Source organism: Labrus mixtus, chromosome 11, assembly GCF_963584025.1.
Source record: "Labrus mixtus chromosome 11, fLabMix1.1, whole genome shotgun sequence".
In the NCBI taxonomy this organism is placed as follows: Eukaryota; Metazoa; Chordata; class Actinopteri; order Labriformes; family Labridae; genus Labrus; species Labrus mixtus.
In genome coordinates, this window is record NC_083622.1 from 8,825,318 (window position 1) to 8,844,242 (window position 18,925).

Below are 18,925 nucleotides of genomic sequence, written 5' to 3' on the forward strand. Positions count from 1 at the left end.
ACATCATGCAACTTGTTGAAACGTCTGCCCGGCTGTTGAGTGCCGGACATGATGAATAAAGAGTCATCAAAGAGGCTCCTTCAAGCCATGCGAGGACAATTGTGGTATTACAGCTAATGTAATTTAGATCAAGTGTGAGCAGGGAGCCTTAGTCAATGTGGCTTAGCGCTGTGCAGCCCAGGGCAATGATCACACTGAATGCAGGCCGAGGTTAACAATCAGCCATGAATGCTAAGCTGCTCAAAGTATTCCTTCAGATGTTAAGTATGAGCCTCTAGTCCTTTTCTTCTTTCCTCAACTTGTGCTCTTTTCCGCATTCTCCCTTGGTGCACACTGTGGCCCGCTAAGAGCAAAAAGGCTAATGTCCATATGGTGCTGTATTGTGATCTTTTCCCCTTAAAGGAAAACATGATGTAAAAGGCGACTTTGTCCGTCTGGGGACGTATTTAACGCTGGCTTTGCTCCCTATCACACAAAAACAACTCACAGTTGGCTCTTTGGTCATTCACACAGGATTTGTTTTGCCGCTCTTGGCAAACCAATTCACCGCTGAGCTTAATGTGACTCAACATGACAAGTTCAATGTGGTAGTGCAGAGTTCTCCCAAAGGCTATGCAAACATGCAATCATCTTGTTGGAGTACAAACCATTAATTCGGTCTAAAGCTACATGGATTGTTAAATACTCAGAGACTCGGTGTGAAGTTCCTCTTTTCATCGGCTCAAACAGCAGGGACAGAGCAGAATAACAATTGTTTTTTAAAAGCGCTAAAATGTTACTCAAAGTCAAACTGCCACGCCCCATGTATGGAGGCTAAACTCCTCATTGCGGCGGCTGTGGGTTTGAATCTGACCTCGGCCCTTTGCTGCATGTCATCCCCCACCCTCACTCTTCTCAAGATTTCCTGTCTCTCTTTAGCTGTCCTATCCAATGAGGTCAAAAAGACCCAATAACCCATACTCACGGTTTTGATTTTGCTGTGACCTCCTGCTCAGGGTGGGAAGCTCAGAATGTGTTTTTAATTTTTTTCAAGATTTATTTTTGGACATTTTGTGCCTTTATTGTAGAGATAGGACTGTGGATAGAGTTGGAAATCAGGGAGAGAGAGAGAGTAGGGAATGACATGCGGGAAAGGAGCCACAGGTCGGATTCAAACCTGGGCCGCCAGCTTGGAGGACTACAGCCTCCATACATGGGGCCCGTGCTCTAACCACTGCGCCACCAGCGCCCCAGAATGTGTTTTTATATGTTCCAGGTTTAAGTCAAGCTAAGGTCACAATTCTCACCATCTACTTTTCATTTGAAAGTTTCCTTACTGACAAAATACTACACAAAAAATAAATACTGAAGTAAAATATAACTTATGCAAATGTAATGCCGCTTAATCCTCCCTTCTGGTCCTGCATACATGTGTGGTGATGACTTTGTCTGCAGAGACCCTGTCCTCTGACTGGAGTTTTGATGTTTTGTGATGTTTTGGTTGACTCGGGAGGTTCTTGAGCGGGGAGCTGGTGTGTTTCCTCCCGCCAATGACAGCGCAGCAGGTGAGTTTAGGAGAGGATACAATTCAGTGATTGGACGAGATTCAAACCGGTGAATATGACGGACGCAGACATAGCGGCAAAGAAGAGAAAATATAATCACAGTGAGGTGAAACACCAAGTGGATAAAGCGAGGGTGAACCTTGTGTTGTCTTTTACCTGTGGACGTGGAGTTGGTCTGCTTCCTGTTGGACAGGCAGGTGACAAACACCGGCGGTTAGCTTGTGCTAGCATGTCTTAGCTTGCATTGTAGGTAATAACAGTAAACGTACACACTACGTCCTGCAGTGAGTGTCAGTGAGCCCAGGAGTAGGGGCCATGTTTGAATGTTGTGTTTACAAGTTGCAGAGAACAATGCTGCCGACTCCGCCTTTAATATTTGGGCTTCCCACCCTGAGCTTGACATCACGGCGTCCAGGTTGCCGCGGGAATTATTAATCTTTATCAGGCCCAATTAACTTTGGATTTAAAACCCCATTCATGTTCTGTTGACCGTGAGAAAAGCTTCACAAAAGCATTTTGATGACTATTTCAGGCTTTGACTGCACCTTCAAATAAGATCAAGACATTACAAGATGGTTTGTTTGTGAGTGCTCTGCATAAAATATATATAGCCATCCGTAAAATCAATCTTCTGTAAAATCATCTCTCGGAGCTTTGATTTAATCTGACAAGTCCACCAAACTCATTCTCTTTCACTGGAACTGTGTGGGAGAACAAATCCATGGAGACCTGAGGCTTACACAATATGTACATTAGCTCACATTTGTCTGTCAGCCTGCTGCTTCTTATTACTCCAGAGCATTTATCAAGTATATATACAGTCTGACAAAATGCTGCAGGAGTTTTGACTCTGTACAGTTGTGGCTACATTTCCTTTATGTTGGTATAAACTTTTCTGAACAGTTCACAGACCCTGGTGTGTTCTGCGAAACTTAAATGTTTACTGATTGAGCCAGCTTGTACTTCATCCGACCTTTTCCACATAAATGGGAGCCAGACTCTCTGAAATTGGAGAGGCGGTATGATCGAATATACGAGCCGATTGCAAGTCAGACAGACGAGATGATCTCTGACCCAGACGAGAAAAAAAAGGTCCCATCATCGAGTGCGAGAGCGAGATGCGGCTGATTTGACAACTAACAAACAAGAGGGGAGAGAGTGCGACACAGTGACCCATTCATTAGTGAAGCTGACCCCGAAGGGACAAGGACGCTGTTCATTAAACAGACACTCGAGGCCCAGTCAGAGATCAGACTCTCACCCCGACAGTGAGGATATCACACTCCACATTTATTGTTCAAAGCAAAGGGAGGGGGTGCTGAAGGGGCCCGAGGACCTCACAGGAGACCTGTTAAAGGGGTCCCAGGATAAACCGATAATTGCTATTTTTAATGTTAGTAAGTTGGCCAAAGTTTTCTTCACATTTAAGCAACCTTTATGTTCTTTAATCATCATTATTCCCTGCTTTTGCATTCATTTTGGGAATTTCCTTATTATGTCTAGACAAGAAATTACCCAATAATGGGTTCCTAGGAGGACTTCTGTTGTTGCTGCACGTATCGTGACAACCCTAAAGAGGACTGCAAAGAAGTCAAAGTATGAGTCAGAATATGATCCCTATATGAGCACTATGCTGCTCCTCTCACTCTGCTCTGGTGACAGCAAATACAGCACCAACACAAGCCCGTTGACAGGATGCCGCTCCAGACATGCATGCATTTTTAATTTGCATTTTCAGAGAAAATATTCCGACTGGAGAATGGTTCCAGCTTGCAAAGATTTACAGTCTTCAGTGATCCAGATTCCCACTTTTAAGTGGATTATCTGATGATCCGTCAGAGGACTCAGACTATTCCTCTAATGACAAGGATTTGTCCCGTTACACCTACATATCAGAAATTGTGATTGCAGGAGTGGTAATTCCCACACAGGTGAGAAAATCATGTTGATAATGAGGACATACAGCATGTCTTAAAGGGAGAAATAATTGGAGGTTTGCTGCTTTTCTCTGTCGGATATTTTAAGATGAATGTCTCTTGGTTTTGGAACGACAAATCAAGACTGTTGACTCCCACGTAGATTTTACAGAAACTGAGATGGACAATTTCCAGTATTAAAAATAAGTTTATACACATTTAGTTGGTCAATCTTGGAAATAATGAAGCAGATTAATTGGTAATTAAAATGATCTTTTTCAGTTAGTCATGCTCTGAGGTCTTTGATTCACACCTTTCAAAAGAGGTTACTCTTTAAGCAACATGATGTAACTATTCAACCTTGAAACAGTCGTGCAATCGATTAAATAGTACAATGACTTTCAACAGCAGGGAGAATGGCATCTCTCTCCACATGTCCACAGCGCTGCACAATCGCCTGTTTACTGCAGTATGTAACTTTGGCAGCAGGCCCGAGGTCATCTAGCGAAAAGTGCATGAGCCTCCAGTTATAAAAAGCAGCCAGTTAGCCGTCTCTATACTGTTTGATACAACCGCTGAGGATAAGAGGAAGAGGATGGTGATGGAGGAAGCTAAGAACGTTAGGCTGTATCGTTATCAGTGTCATTGTTGTCTCACTTGTGCGAAATCCGGTGATATTACTGTATCTTGTCAGTCGACATGTTTGTTTCGCTTCTCGTGTTTTTGCCAGCTTCGCACTCTCTGCTTGTCAACTCATTTGATGGGCGCCAAAGTGCACCAAACTAAATTCCTACATATTGTTCCTTTAAATCATTCTGATCTATTTCCTGTCTTAACCTTCGATCCCAGCTGTTTTTAATGAACATGTTCAAACCTGTCAGGTTGTCGGTGTGTAAAGGAATGCTGCATTATCTCAAATATTACATTTTCATAAAAACACATCTTTCACAGCATAATGCAAACTTTATGCCCAATTTGCATAACGTCTAACATGAATGTAAAGTTTCTGCTTATCAGTAAATAAACTACCCTTTATAATAATGAACAGATACAAGAAAAAAGATGATTTTTGTTGCTGAATGATGAAACTGAATTTACATTTAGATTGCAAAGGCCAGAGCTCTGTGCCTGCATTCCTCTTCTTCGATGCATCTACAATGATTTTCTGGAATAATCTGTGTTTGTTTATCTTATAGACCATGATGAGGTACCATAAAATAAGAGGTGAATGCAGCAATCAAAACAGAGACTTAATGGTGGGAAGAATGAAACGGAATTATCAACAAAGGCAGTGTGAGTCATCTCAGAATATGAAAATATCATTTTGTAAGGTTTTTCATAAAACCTTGTACAGGGACTCCAGTGACCGCAAGGTGGCCCAAGCAGGGGTCAAGGTGAGAACCGGGAGGAAGTGGAGAGCCGAGGAAGCTGCACTGCAAGCAGAGTAGCGGATACGCCACAGAGTCCTAGTGGGAGCAGTGACCCGAGGGAGAGCTGGTCTGGGAACCTTCCCAATGCCACGGTACGAGCACGCCAAGAGAGGAGGAGAGGCGCAGACTGGTCCAGGAGGAAGTGAGATCAGAGGTGGAGGAGCGGAGGACCAGCAGAGCTGTTGGCCTGAGGCATCAGGGTACCTGGACAAGGTGGGAGCAAGCCATGGACCGAAAAATCAAATGGACTGATCTCTGGCGGGCAGAACCACAGCACATTAAGTTCCTTGTCCAGGTAGTGTATGATGTTCTGCCCAGCCCATCAAACCTCTCCATCTGGGGCAAAGCGGAATCCCCAAGTTGCCCGCAATGCCCAGGCAGGGGGACGTTGGAGCACATCCTGAGCTGCTGTCCTCTTGGGCAGGGCCGGTACACCTGGAGCCACAACCAGGTACTGAAACCCATCGCAGAAGCCATCAGTGTGGGAATCAGCAGCAGAAGACGATCCCGCCCCACCACCCAGGCGGTCCCCTTTGTGAAGGCTGGAGAGCAGCTGCCAAAAACCGCAGGAGCCAGGAATCCACCAGGACTCCTGGCAACGGCACAGGACTGGCAACTCTCTGTCGACCTGGAAAAACAGCTGAAGTTCCCACAACACATTGTCAAAACCACCCAGACATCCTCTGGTCTCAGAGGAGACCAGAAACATCATCCTGATGGAGATGACAGTGCCATGGGAGGACCGACTGGAGGAGGCTCACGAGAGAAAGAGGGCCAAGTATGAAGACCTGGTCATTGACTGCCGCAAGCAGGGCTGGAAGGCGAGGTGTCTGCCCATCGAGGTTGGCTGCAGAGGGTTTGCGGGGCAGTCACTCTATAAGACCTTGAGTGCACTGGGCATCACCGGAGTGGAGAGGAGAAGAGCCATCAAGAACATCACCGAGGAAGCAGAGAAAGCCTCGAGATGGCTCTGGATCAGGAGAGGAGCTCCATGGGGAGTAGTAAATGCCACCTGAACACCAGCCAGGTCTGATCAACCATGGCTGGGTCGCCTGGGCGAGGGTATATGATCATTGAAAGACCCGAAACACCCGATGACCCCAGGTTACATCACTGATGATGTGTTCAGGAGCATCCACGAGATGTATTCTATCAATCAGAATATGAAAATATCATTATGTAAGGTTTTTCATAAACCTGGGGTCCTATTGCATAAAAATCCTGACTCGCAGATTTTGTCTTTACTGGTCATGATGATCTTCCTAGTGACTAATTTCCTTGTTGATGTTTACATTCACATTAGTTGACTAGTAAAGGTAAGAATTTAAAATGTCTGTTCTCATTGGAACACACTGTAAGGGGTTCAAACTTTTTAGCACTAATTTGTTTGTATTATATTAAAGGAAGAATGTGCAACATATTACACATAAAAGTTTGAGTCCCGCTGACTGTGTTGTTGTGAGAGCCGTGTTTACGGGACGGCCGGCTCCTCCCCTTGTGTATAAATGCTGTTTTAGTCAAGGACTAGAGAGAAGAAGAACATACTCACTAGGGGTGTAAAGGTACACATACTCGGACCGGACCGTTTCGGTACAGGGCTTTTGGTCGCTTTTGGTGCTTTAATCTGTGTTCCCAGACGGGCCGCAAAGCGGAAGCACACCTCAGGGTGGAGGAAGGCCGCTGGTATGGGACACAGCTTTTAGTTAGTAACTTGTAAAAAAGTTCAAACATAAACTGTGCAGATTACTAGTTCCTCGAGCCCTGTCGGTTTGGATAGTTGCATATAACTGAGATGGAGTTCTTTTTACGGACTTACTCTTAAGTTTCGTTTTAATTTTCAGCGATGATCCCGCTCCAACAGCGCTGCTGCGCAAAAGGGGAGGGGGAGACACGTCTGTGTGGAAGCATAACCTGCAGCATGATAGAATGAACACCCTCCCTCCCCAACAGACAGCCTTTTGCTAGTAATTCTGAACGGGCCAAAGCCACGACAGAGACAAATATTAATAGTTCTGTGATTAAACTATACTGTCCCAGATGTGATTTGGTTTATTGTGTGCTCAAAGGGCATTCAAAAAAGTGTTGGCTTAATAAACTAAAAGGTGTCACTGTAATTAAAAATAAATATTTTTACATATAGGCTATATTAATTACTTCATTTCATTCTAAAATACTTTATTTCATTCATATCTCTTATTTATTGGAGACTCTTTTGGTTGAAGGATGCAGCATAAGTTTATTTTTTTTACAATGTTTAATTTAAAAGTAACCTGAGCAGGTGTACAAGTCTGAACTGTCGATGCTGCACTTAGCCCAATTTGTAAAAGGGAAATTCTAAGTGTTCCTAATACAGAAAAAAAAGTGTTGCATCAGGTCCCTTAAATGTACCGAACCGAAGCTTCAAAACTGAGAACCGTGCCGAACCGAAATTTTTGTGTACCGTTACACCCCTAGTACTCACTGATTATTTGGATGCCACATAAGTGTGTTTTGATCACGGTCATTCTGTGTCAATTTATCTGTGCAATGTGAAGCTACAAGCTAACTAAAGAGTGCTAACTATAGCATGCTAACAAAACAATGCAGGACAGACAATTGAGCTGGAGCATCGAGAGGACGATTTTGCCAGCGCTTAATGGTGCTTAATTAATGTGCTTTCCATTTGATAACTCCTCTGTGCGACACCATGGTAGAGGGGTTGGAGGTGTGTCGCTGGAGGAGAGCGGAGGCTTCAGTATGGAGGAGGTGTGGCCAAACAGCAGTTTGTTTTGGTTTAATGCTGGTGCTTGAGGGCGACATCTACTGGATCACAAAGTCGCACATTCTTCCTTTAAAGTTATGCATTTGTAGGGGTGGTTGCACGGTGGTGCAGTGGTTAGCGCTGTTGCGTCACAGCGAGGAGGCTCCTGGTTCAAATCCATGTGGCTGGTTGTCTGTCTCTATTTGTCTATTTGGTGTACCCCGCCTCTCGCCCAATGACAGCTGGGATCGGCTCCACTGACAGGCTGCTCGTATCTGTTTGTCAGGAGGCCTAAGGCCCGCCCAGGGGTACAAACTCATCAGGGATGAAAAAGGTGACATGGATCCAAACTCCCTAGGAGGGTCCGGGGGCATGCCCCCCCGGGAAGATATATTTTTTTAAATATCAGCTTTAAATTGTGAATTTACAGAAGATTTTAGCATTCAGACCGACTAAAGAAGCAGTGCAAACAATAAGAAAAACACAATTGCTTGTCGATATCTATGTTCTGTTTTAACTTTTTTATAAATGGGATGAATTTGCAGAACAGGGCTTACCATGTTCTACTAAGGGGTGATGTGGAGGGCAGTCACTATGCAGGTAGCTCTCAGAGCAGAGTCTGAGAGAACATCATAATGTAGTCATCAAGTGTGACAATATTGTCAAATATCTTCTATCATAAAATATATGACATTATCAATATATGAACCTGATATTTTGCTCCTGCTGATTCTCATTAAATTTATATTCCCTCTGGCCTTATTACATGTGTTGACCAGCTGTCACTTTAATGTTGCCTGAGATAATAATGAAGCAGAAAGCTGTATGAAGTTACCTTCAAGCTAGCACACATTTCTCTCAACATCTTTACCTTTGGCAACCAAACGGTAAATATGATCAGACAGGATGTTGAACAGAAAAGCTGGCTTGCTAACCAGACTTCGAATCTTCCCACAGTGTTTTCACGGAAAAAAAACTTTATGTAAATTAGCCATGTGCTGCACATTGCGATTCATTGAATCAGGTTTCATGCTTCTTGCGGTCTGCGCGGCGATATTGGAGGGCGCGGAGGGTCTGAGCGCCCAGACGCGCATCTCCGAAATTTGTGACAGGTTTGTGCCGACCGCGTTGCAATGATTGGCTACAGGGCCCGGAAGTACTTTATTCGGGCCGTGTTGAGCAATCAGAAACGACTTAACGTTCGCGGGACTGTGCTCGCCGGCAGCAAGAAGCATGACAGCTCGCGTCGCAGATTTTTTGTTCTAATGTTCACAAAACGTGTTCCCAACACCTCTTCCTCATCACCAGGTTAAAAGGGAAAAGTTTGATTGAGCGTTTTCAAACCTGAGATAAGATAGGATTCCTACAATAAGTAAGGATTCGCCTCAGTAATACCAAATTGGTGAAGACTCCTATCTTAATGCAAGGCGTAAGATAAGCAGTTTCTGTAATAGGGCCCCCTGATGCACAGCAGCTTGACAGTCATTGATAACTCTGTGATTACATTCTGCTAAACATGTGATACATGGAGGTGAAACACAGTTTGTTTCCACAATATCAAATGATCCTGTCAGGCTTCATGCAATATTGAAAGGCTAGCTGTAGGCTACCAGGCCTGTGCATTGATTTACATTTGGAGAAGAAAGACATGTAAACAGCCCTGCTAAGATCTGACACAACAAAACTGTAACATAGGACATCGGACGGAGAATAGGATGAATTGTAAATGTAGATACAGATCACAGCAGACTCTTCCTGTGCAAACCCAGACAGGTTATATACGGCCAGGCTTTGTGATCTTTATTCGTAGAGAGCGTTATGTTTTATTCCACATCCACATCCTGAGCTGGAGGAGTTTGATTGTGAAAGCTGAGCCGGAGAACTGTCTTTGAGAGCTTCTATCAGAAAGGATTAGATTAGGGAGGGAGGTGTTTTATTTCAGTAGGGGAGAATCTGATTCTACCTCGTTTTTAGGTCTTGGATGAAAAATCCTCCCCACTGCACTTCCTTTCTCCACCTGAATACTCTCTATCAGCTCTCCAGATAACATGCACTGACTCTATCAGTTTGTATTATGAAGGCAGAACTTCTGAGTCTTCTTTTTTCTTTCACTGGATTCAAAATAAACGGCACATAAATCTTAAGGACTCAGGAAAACTGAGAGTATTGAATATACCAGTGTCTCATGGACAGTTGCATTAACCATAGATAGCTCAGAAAACCCTGATATCATTTGATGATTTGGAAATTGACCAAGTGCATTGATAGGTTAAGGATTAAATCTTATAGAAAAATCTTTGAGGCTCCTGAACGCAGCATTGTGTCGTCCAAAGATAGATCATCAGCAGCCCAGATCAGAGACATGCCAACAAGCGGCCTCATCAGGAGCAATCATTCCCGTAAATCTGCTCCTAATTTCCTGCCTGGCATGATTTTGGACTCGGCAAGGACGTGGGTCAACATCAGCCGCCCTCCTACCGACCGCCCGTTGCCCGCAAAGGGTCCAATCAGCCTTTGGCCACACACTATACAATCAATTACCTCAGAGGTTAATTTGAGGTGAGAAGTGAAGCTGCCCAATTATTTTGATTTCTCCTCCCGTGTAGTATCAATAGCCTTTGGATAACTCAGTCTGAGCTCAGACACCCGGCGGTAATGAGTGTTTTTTTGGTTAGCTTGCTGAGAGCACCGGCTGACTCGGTGAAGACAGTTTCATGGTGTCAAGTTGTCTTTGTTAAGGAATACAGAATTAGACTCCACACAAGCTTCAAACTGAAGAGTCATGGAGGGAATGTGACCATGAGCTTCAGCCTGATAAAAAAAAGTGTTTGCAGATCCCAAAGTGTGGAAGCTGTCGTTGTATCTGTTTCTGTTTCTGAATGTTCTAGTGAGTAATATCCCAAAGGTCCACATAAAGCAAGTATAAATAAACATGAAACAAACACAATACTGTAAACCTGCTTAGCTTTGCTAGAGTTAGAGATAAATATAACAATAGAGGATGTTGGGACTCTGCTGTAAACATACCACCACCATCTCAAATGAATTCCCAGATTGAGAGGGACACACTTTGACTGAAAGTGCCTTTGAGGAACTTTCAGGTGTCTGCTTCGGCGCCCCCTGTGGAGACAGTGGTACCTCTTATCTCTTTGCTGAATTAGTCCTGTACAAGTGTAACTGCCATCAGCATGGTTCGCTGCCACTCTGGTCAGTGCTCCTGTTTCCTCAGCATCTGGAGTGTGCCAGCAAACGCTACTCCGCTCGGCTCCGTTTCAAATATGTTGTTTTTTTCGACTGAGCTCGCTGCTAGCACGTGTCAAGCTGGACAGAATGGATCGAGCCGGACAAGAAGTCAGACAAGGGAACGCACAGACTGTCTGTTCAGTTTCACAATAAAACACTATATACGGACTCACGATTATATTTTGTCTCGTCTAACTCTCTCTGACACATCAGGTACCCGTGTTCTTTGCAACTAACCTATAAGGATCTCCTTTCACACTGCAGCCAATTAGTGTGAACCGTACTGCTTTAACTCTGTCAAGTGCAACTGAATAGCCGGACTTCCTACAGGAAAAATACTAGGAGTCTGGCAGGAGAAACTCTGGGTGAAGTCAGAGCTAAAAATTCAGCTGTTTACGTTCATATATATCTACAGCTCGTCCTGGAAATATCCGGAGTTTTTAAGGAGATTTCTGCAAGTGTGAAAGCCCTATATGTCGTCTTTTCCCTCTTTGTATTCTTGCACCTGTTTTGTCTTTATGTCACTTGCTATGTTGCACTTGTTATTGCACCACCTTATAAATAAATGAATACATATTTGCACAGTTGTGCATGTTTACAGCTGCAGTTGTGTGGGATTAATTCACAAGATACTACAATGCTCATATTCATCGCAGCAAAAGAAACATGCCACTCAGGTCAACACTGGGGTCCATTGTTGTGGTGTAAATAGTCTTTAGGAACAGAACGGAGCTCTACGGCCCATAGGAACTAGTTACGTCAAGCTTTTGGCAACAAAGACAATACAGTACTCAGATAGTGGGACGGATCCATTGTTGGCTCTGATGACGGACAGCACAGACAAAAAAATACATTGAATACCCCGAGCTTTATCCTTAAAGTCTGCTCTAATAATCTGCGCTCCAGCCAAGTATTGATATTTTTTGGTTCTAATTAGAACAAATGTTTGGTTATGTATAATGACGGACGATTATATGAGTCTACTTAGTCGTGTTGGAGGACTGTTTGTTGGATCTCTACTGCAATTAGCTTGAGAGGATAAGAGCGAGCTTTGCCAGCGACTTGTGTCCTGACAAATGTGTTTTATTGATGTTTGTGGCGATTCCTGCAGGCTGCCAATAGAGTTTGATAAATGCCACAGATTACTGTAAATTGGCTTTCAGACACTATTTTGATCACTTTGTGTTTGTTTCGCCTCTTTATCCCTCCCTACTCCTGTGGCACTCAAGACGTTTGTTTTTTTTTTCCACCCTGCACTGAGAGTTGTGTCTGACTCCCAAGTGCAGCACCAAACAAGGTGACAGGTTATTTTTATTGAATATGACGCATTTTCTGCACTCACACATCATCTGCTGTGGGTTGCCAACAGCTTTTCAACACATTTTACATCAAGGACAACATTAGAGGAGGCTGTGAATCGACTCTGTCATCCTTGAAGAAGCATTATATGCTTTTCCTCACTTTGCAACAACAGCTACAGTAAACTCTCCAGTTTTCTTTTGCATTAGTCAGTCTGAAGTGTTTGAATAATAGACGCTTGTGTAGTATGTGTTTCTCTTTCAGAGGCACGGCAGTGTTCTTACATTGAAGCGTTCATCCAAGATGTTTGTCAATTCTGTACAGTCAATCAAATCGCAGCTTGTACAGTGTTTTTGAACATATATCTGGGTAAACTGAGTGACTACTGATCCACAAAATGTGAAATAAACCCATCCAGTCCTTTGTTTGTGGTCTGCATAAGCCTTAAAAGACAGAGAAAAATGATCCGTTTCAAATTTGCTCTCCTTGTGATGTCACAGCGGGATTCTGGTAAAAAAAAATCCCTCCCTCCCCTGATATCTCCACTCATGGACTCCACCCCCAGCCTAGAACAAAACTTTTGCTCAGGTCCGCCATTTTTTTTCACGCTACGGAGGAGTGATGTCTACCGGGAAAGCTCAGGGGGGGCTCATTGTATTTAAAGAGACACACACACCAAAATGCAGCGTTCTGAGAGAGCTGGTTTATACAGGGTCACAAACCTCCTCTGGTGCTTGATTCATGTTATATTTTGACCAAAGCACAGCACAGATGTTTCATTTAGACCACAGGGGGACTGTTTGAAAATGTGGGAAATGGGGATAATATTTCCTCTTTAACTTACACCGTAATTTATTAAATCAGATTTATGATCAGAGCACAAACATATTACACCACACTGTCTAGTATCTAAAGCTTAAAGGTATGTTGTGTCATATTGTAATTTTGTGCATGTTCATCCATTTCGCAGGTCCATGGGGACGGTGCATGGGCAGCGACTGTGGCCCAGGTGGCAGCCAAAGCCGGGCAGTCTGGTGTGCCCATGTGGACGGCTGGACAACACTTCACACCAACTGTGACCAGGGCCAGCGTCCCTCCAACCAGAGGAACTGTTTCCGTGTGTGCGACTGGCACAAGGACCTTTATGACTGGAAACTGGGTGCTTGGAACGAGTGCATGCCAGTTTCGGGAAGGACCTTTGGTGCCCTGCGGCCTTTCACATGCAGCGGGGGCGAAGAGGGCATTCAGACCCGGGAGGTGGGCTGCGTGCTCAACTCAGACGGGTCTCCAGCAGAGGATGCCATCTGCGAGTACTTTGAGCCCAAGCCTCGCCTGGAGCAGGCATGTTTGATCCCGTGCCCTCAGGATTGTGTGGTGTCCGAGTATTCACCATGGACCTCCTGCTCAAAAACGTGCGGAACAGGCCTCAGGAACAGGGTCCGGAGCGTCCTTGTTCCTCCACTATTCGGAGGTTTAGTTTGTCCAAACCTCACTGAGTTCCAGTCTTGTAAACCGGGGCCTTGTACAGGTCCGGAGGGCATGTACAGTCTCAGGGTTGGACCGTGGGACCCTTGTACTCTCCCACAGACTCGGACAGAACGCCAAGTTAAGCGCAGGAGAGGCAAAGGCCAGGGGCTCAGGGAGAGAGCGGGAGTCAAAGACCCAGAAACCAGGGAGCTTATCCAGAAGAAACGGACCAGGAATCGCCTTAACCGGCAGGAGAGTCCCTTCTGGGACATCCAGGTGGGATACCAGACCAGGGAGGTGATCTGCATACACAGGAACGGGAGCGCTGTGGTTCGCAAGTGAGTAACAATGTTTTTATGACAATGTGAAGTCCTTCCCTCTTCACTATTTCATATCCCTTTCATTTTCTTGCCAACTGTGAAAGATGCGTCAGGATCGTAGCTTAATTAAAATATGTTGCCTAATTTTAAAGTGAACCATACTTCACATTACTGGCCCTTTTCAGAGAAACATTAATGTCTGTATTTGTGTGAATTGACAGCTCCCAATATGTCGTCCATGACGATAAGGGGTTCTGATTTGGGCTGTGCATTTTAAAAAGCTTAACACGCTGCCACATTTGTCCTCCTGGAAGTTTTTCCTCGCCCTGTCAGGAGGTGACACTCCGGGGAGGATGTTCATCTTGCTGTGTCTTTGTCACTGCCGAGCTGTCAGAGCGATGAGGCACAACCACCACAGTGTATTTGATGTCAACTTCCAGAGAAGCAGCAAAGCAGCCGAATTTATGACACACTAGTTCAGTCGCAGCCATAACCATTTTCCATCCCTCTCCTTGGATATACTGAAACTCACTCACTCAAAAGCTCTCAGCAGAAACATAGAAAAAAACGCCTTATTATTGAAAGAGTACAAACAAAGTGTCACGCAAAATGTCAGCAGTAAAATGTTAAATTTGCCAAGCTCATAGTAATCGGAAGGTCTTTTGTGTGTTCTTAAAGAATGAAGCTAAGAGTACTATGTTCCCATTCTGATGATACGTGGAGACAGAAAGGTTTTATGCAGAGGCCCTGCTTGTCAACAGGCAAGGCAGGCAACTGTATTGGGCACAGACCAGAAGATGGCCCCTGAGGGCTGACAAACTTAAACCAAAGCAGCGGTCCAAAATGTGTTGTAGTAAAGTCCACACTAACCACGACCAAGACATACACGAGACCGGAATGCTCCGAGACCGAGAAAACCAAGACATGTAGGGATCGAGACAGAGACAAGACCAAAACCAAGGCAGGGCAACCGAGACAAGACCAAGACCATAAATATCTCTGAAAAATCATCATCTTTTGTGCGGTGGGCGTGTCACTCACTTAGACCATAACACCAGGAAGGTTGCTGCTTTAACCAGGGGATAAAAATCGAATTATGACTGAAGTTATTCTTCTATAAAGAGGCGTTTTCCTTCTAATCGCAGAAATGGAGTGGTGTCATTGGTGGTTAAGACCGGTCTTGATTTAAAATCTGGATTCGCCGAGTCTGAGACCAAGATAAGACTAAGAGTAAAAATGCTTTCCGTCTCGAGACGAGGCAGAGACCTTCAAAAAGTGTTCTCAAGACCAAGACGGATCGAGTACTACAACACGAGTGATCAGGTTCAGGTTCCGTTTACTTTGTTTGCCACTGTAGGTAAATTTGGTTGCAGGGAAAGTCACATGTTCTTAATAAAATAAAGATAATACATTAAACATACAGTGGGAAATGCATGGTACATGGGTAAAAGGGCATGAAGTGCAAAGTTTCCAATTGTACAAATGACAGACGAGTTAGTCTGTAAACGTTACAGAACAGTAAAATAAAAATAAATAAACTAATAAGAAGCATGACATCAACTCCCCAGCCTGCTATCTCTGTCCTCCCATACAAGACCTTCATGAAACTTCCAACAACCTCATCAAGCAGCAAAGAGGAAAAAGAAGAAGAGAAAATTACACTTTGATACTGATCTCACATGACAGAAAGATAATCAGCGATTCGTCTAACGATCTGTCTCTGTGCATATTTCTCTAACTGACACTAACCCAAGATGAGAAAGTTTGGTCTCTGATCTCCAGGAAAGAATCTGAGAGGAGCATGCCTCCAATCACAGCACACATATGTGTGCCACATGCCAGAGTATTCATGGATGGGATCCATTATGTACTAAATCTGTTCATTACTGCTTTGTTGGCGCTCAGCTCGCTGCAGTGACTGGGATCAAATATTTCAAAGGAACCGTGAAAACAACTCACACGCCCTTAGGAGCATAAATATTAATCCTTGACTTGTTTATTTCTTCTCCTGAAATATTTATAGTTGTTTTTGCCACTTTTGGAAAAGTGGAACAAACTTCCTATTGAAGAGATAACCCAGTCACATCCCAGCCAGACGCTCGCTGCTCGTAGTGCTCCCTTCATTTCTCATTTTGTTTGATGAACATCTGTCATTGAGCCTCCATACTCCTGCATGCTTCCCAAAGAGGCTGGATAATTCAGTCTCCTGCTCCTGTCCCACTGATGAGGCTGGAAACATGAGCTCTAAGAATTTTAGCTGTGTCACTCGCGCAGTGCATCAGAATTACATCATTGCATTGCATGAGATTTCTTTCCAAAAAAGCTTCTGGCAAACTCCCAACTGTACTGAAGTATGATGGATTAGATATCTGTGGGGAATATGGTCGTGTACCATTTTGATTTTCCCTTATCGTATCCGGGTCATATCGAGTCTTGAAGCCGATTAATTTTATTGATGGAAGAAAAACAAATATTTCTAAAACCAAAATTAGCTTACCTTCAATGTTGTCACATTAATCCTCTTAACTGTCACAAGGCACAAGTTTGGTAAAAAAAAAAAATAATAAAATGAAAGACCGGTCTGGTATAGAGGCCTCATCCCAAAAAAAGGAAGGGTAATTTCATGACTGAAGTAAAAAGAAGCCCAGGCGTTTCATAGAAGTTTTACTGTACATTTCTATTTGTGTAAAATGATCAGATCAGGCAGTTTTTCCACCAAAGTTCAGAGTCTTCATTCACAGTGACGAAATGTTCGAGTCCCCTTCCAGTGATAGTGTAACGTCTGTCCTGTCAATGAGGTCGTTTTGACCATTTTAAAAAGAGAAACATGTCCCTTATCCTAGCCCCAGCTTCACTGTCTTTCAGTGGATGTAAAGTGAAACTCGACTGGTGGGCGGCAGCATGCATGTTGTCATTAAAAGAAAAAAAGTCTCCAGGGCTTGAAAGTTGGAATAAGGCTTTTTTTTAATCATTCGACCCACATAGAATTATTTTTTCATACCATTTCAGCTGCAAACTGTTGTGATGGATGCAGCCGGAGTAATGAGCTTACAACTGTTGAAATATGGAGACTTCCTGCCTGCTTCTATTTCGTCTAAAAACCCTTGGAGTCCATTGTTGCAAGTTTCTGTGTAAAGCCCACAGTCTTAAAAAATGAACACTTTCCAGACATCATCTTACTTATTTAAATACAGAATGATTGTGTCCTCATTCTGTCTGGATGACTGAGAAGAAGAAATAATGACTTCTTTTCACAACTTTGAAATCTCCATAAAAAAAAAAGGCTCGGGCATGCATACAACAAACGGTAGAAGATTCAAAGGATCTGGTTGAGTAGAAAATGGGTCATTGGCTGCATTAAGGGCTTTTTTAAAAAAAACACACCAACTTCCATTTGAGACGGTGAAATCAAGCCATCACCCCGTCACGCTCACTCTCTAAATTCCTCTTTGTTTTGCTCCCGTGCACAACGAGCCGGCACACCAAACATGTTAAAATGGAGATTTTTCACAGTGTCACTTCAGTATCACTTCAAAGACTGCAGAGGTGTTTTTATCTGAACAACACAGGAGTTAAAAGAAAGGAAAAAAAAAAACACTGCTCACTCTCAGCTCGTACATTTCCTCACTTATACCAGAACTCTGAGTTGCTGGAGGTGAAGTGTGGTGGCAGCGTCTAAATGAGAGGTTTCTAAATGAAGCAGAGCTGTAATTAGCACTAATAGCTCGTCAGCTGCAACGCCCCAAGGGGAAAGACTTCCAGACTGAGGAGCAGAAAGCAGCCGGCTTTTGTTAGAACCGGCTCCTAATGATTCGGTAGGGACCAAACAAGGACTTGTTAGTCATTACATCTAAATGCCATTTAGACGATCAAAAGATGTGTGTTAGTGATTGATCAGCGGTTGTTTTGATAGTCTTAACACTTGAGACTCAAGGAAACACAAACCATGCCACAGAGCTCCTGTTCCACTCCCATCCCATTCACTGATTATGCTGAGTATGCTGATGGGACGAGCTAGTGGCACAACGTGGCAGCAGTCAAGGGCTAAAAAAGGTTTAAAGTGAAACTCTCTGCACCAACTTGAGTGTCATGTATATGTTGATCTGATATGTTCAAAGAGCATAAACTGTGCCTTTAGGGCACGCTGACATGTTGACTTTAAAATGGCAGTAAAAGACGTCTGTAAGCTGCACGCTGCATTACTCTGTTTACCATAAATACACACTGAGACCGGCTGATGCAAGAGCAAAGCAGACGCACTATTTACTTCAACTTGGAGATTGTTTCACTTTTTAAAGGAGGTCTATTATCCTCACTTTCACCTTTAATGATGTCACTCTGGGGCACTTATTGGGTAGCGCTGTGAGATGTGTACCTCATAAATCTCATTATTTATCTGATACTGGCGTCAGTAAAATCCCTCATGTCAGCCTCGGACTGAAACGCTTCATTTCAGCTGCTGTCTCTTTAAATCCCTCCCCTCCCCATGTACCCACTCTCCTCCGATTGGCCAGCTCTGTTTGCAGTCGCAGGGAAATTCCAGTGAGCTGCTGGGTGGGCCTGTCCTACATCTTTGCTCCATGCTTTGCTCTGATACGTCAGGTTCTGGCCAAGTCTTGCAGAAAATTCTCACAATGTCTCGTTCAGAGCGGCAGGAAACCACGTCCAGGGATTACGCCGACAAGTGTGTATCTTGTTTAACAAAGCCTGTTTTCACAGTAGCCTACCCAGGAGTCTCATTAACACTCATGCATACTAGGACAACGAGCAAGGAGAGAGAGGAATTAATAAATTAATAATGTAAATGAAGAAAAAACCATTAGAAAAAAAATACATTAAAAAAATTAAATATATAAATAAACAAAACAGACACAAAACAAAGTGAAGCAATACTTCAAGATAGTTCCACAATTAATTCCATAATTAATTCCATTAGACATTAAATTCCCAGGGTAATACAACATAA

At 43.7% G+C, this 18,925-nt stretch overlaps 1 protein-coding gene across 1 annotated transcript in view; it reads left to right on the forward strand.

Annotated features, from left to right (window-relative positions):
- Positions 1-18,925, forward strand: part of thsd7ab (thrombospondin, type I, domain containing 7Ab) — a 176,958-nt gene that overhangs the window by 49,944 nt on the left and 108,089 nt on the right. Inside the window, exon 2 of the mRNA XM_061049857.1 lies at positions 13,143-13,977. Within this exon, the coding sequence (XP_060905840.1) occupies positions 13,143-13,977 (835 nt within the window). The remainder of the gene's footprint in view (positions 1-13,142; positions 13,978-18,925) is intronic.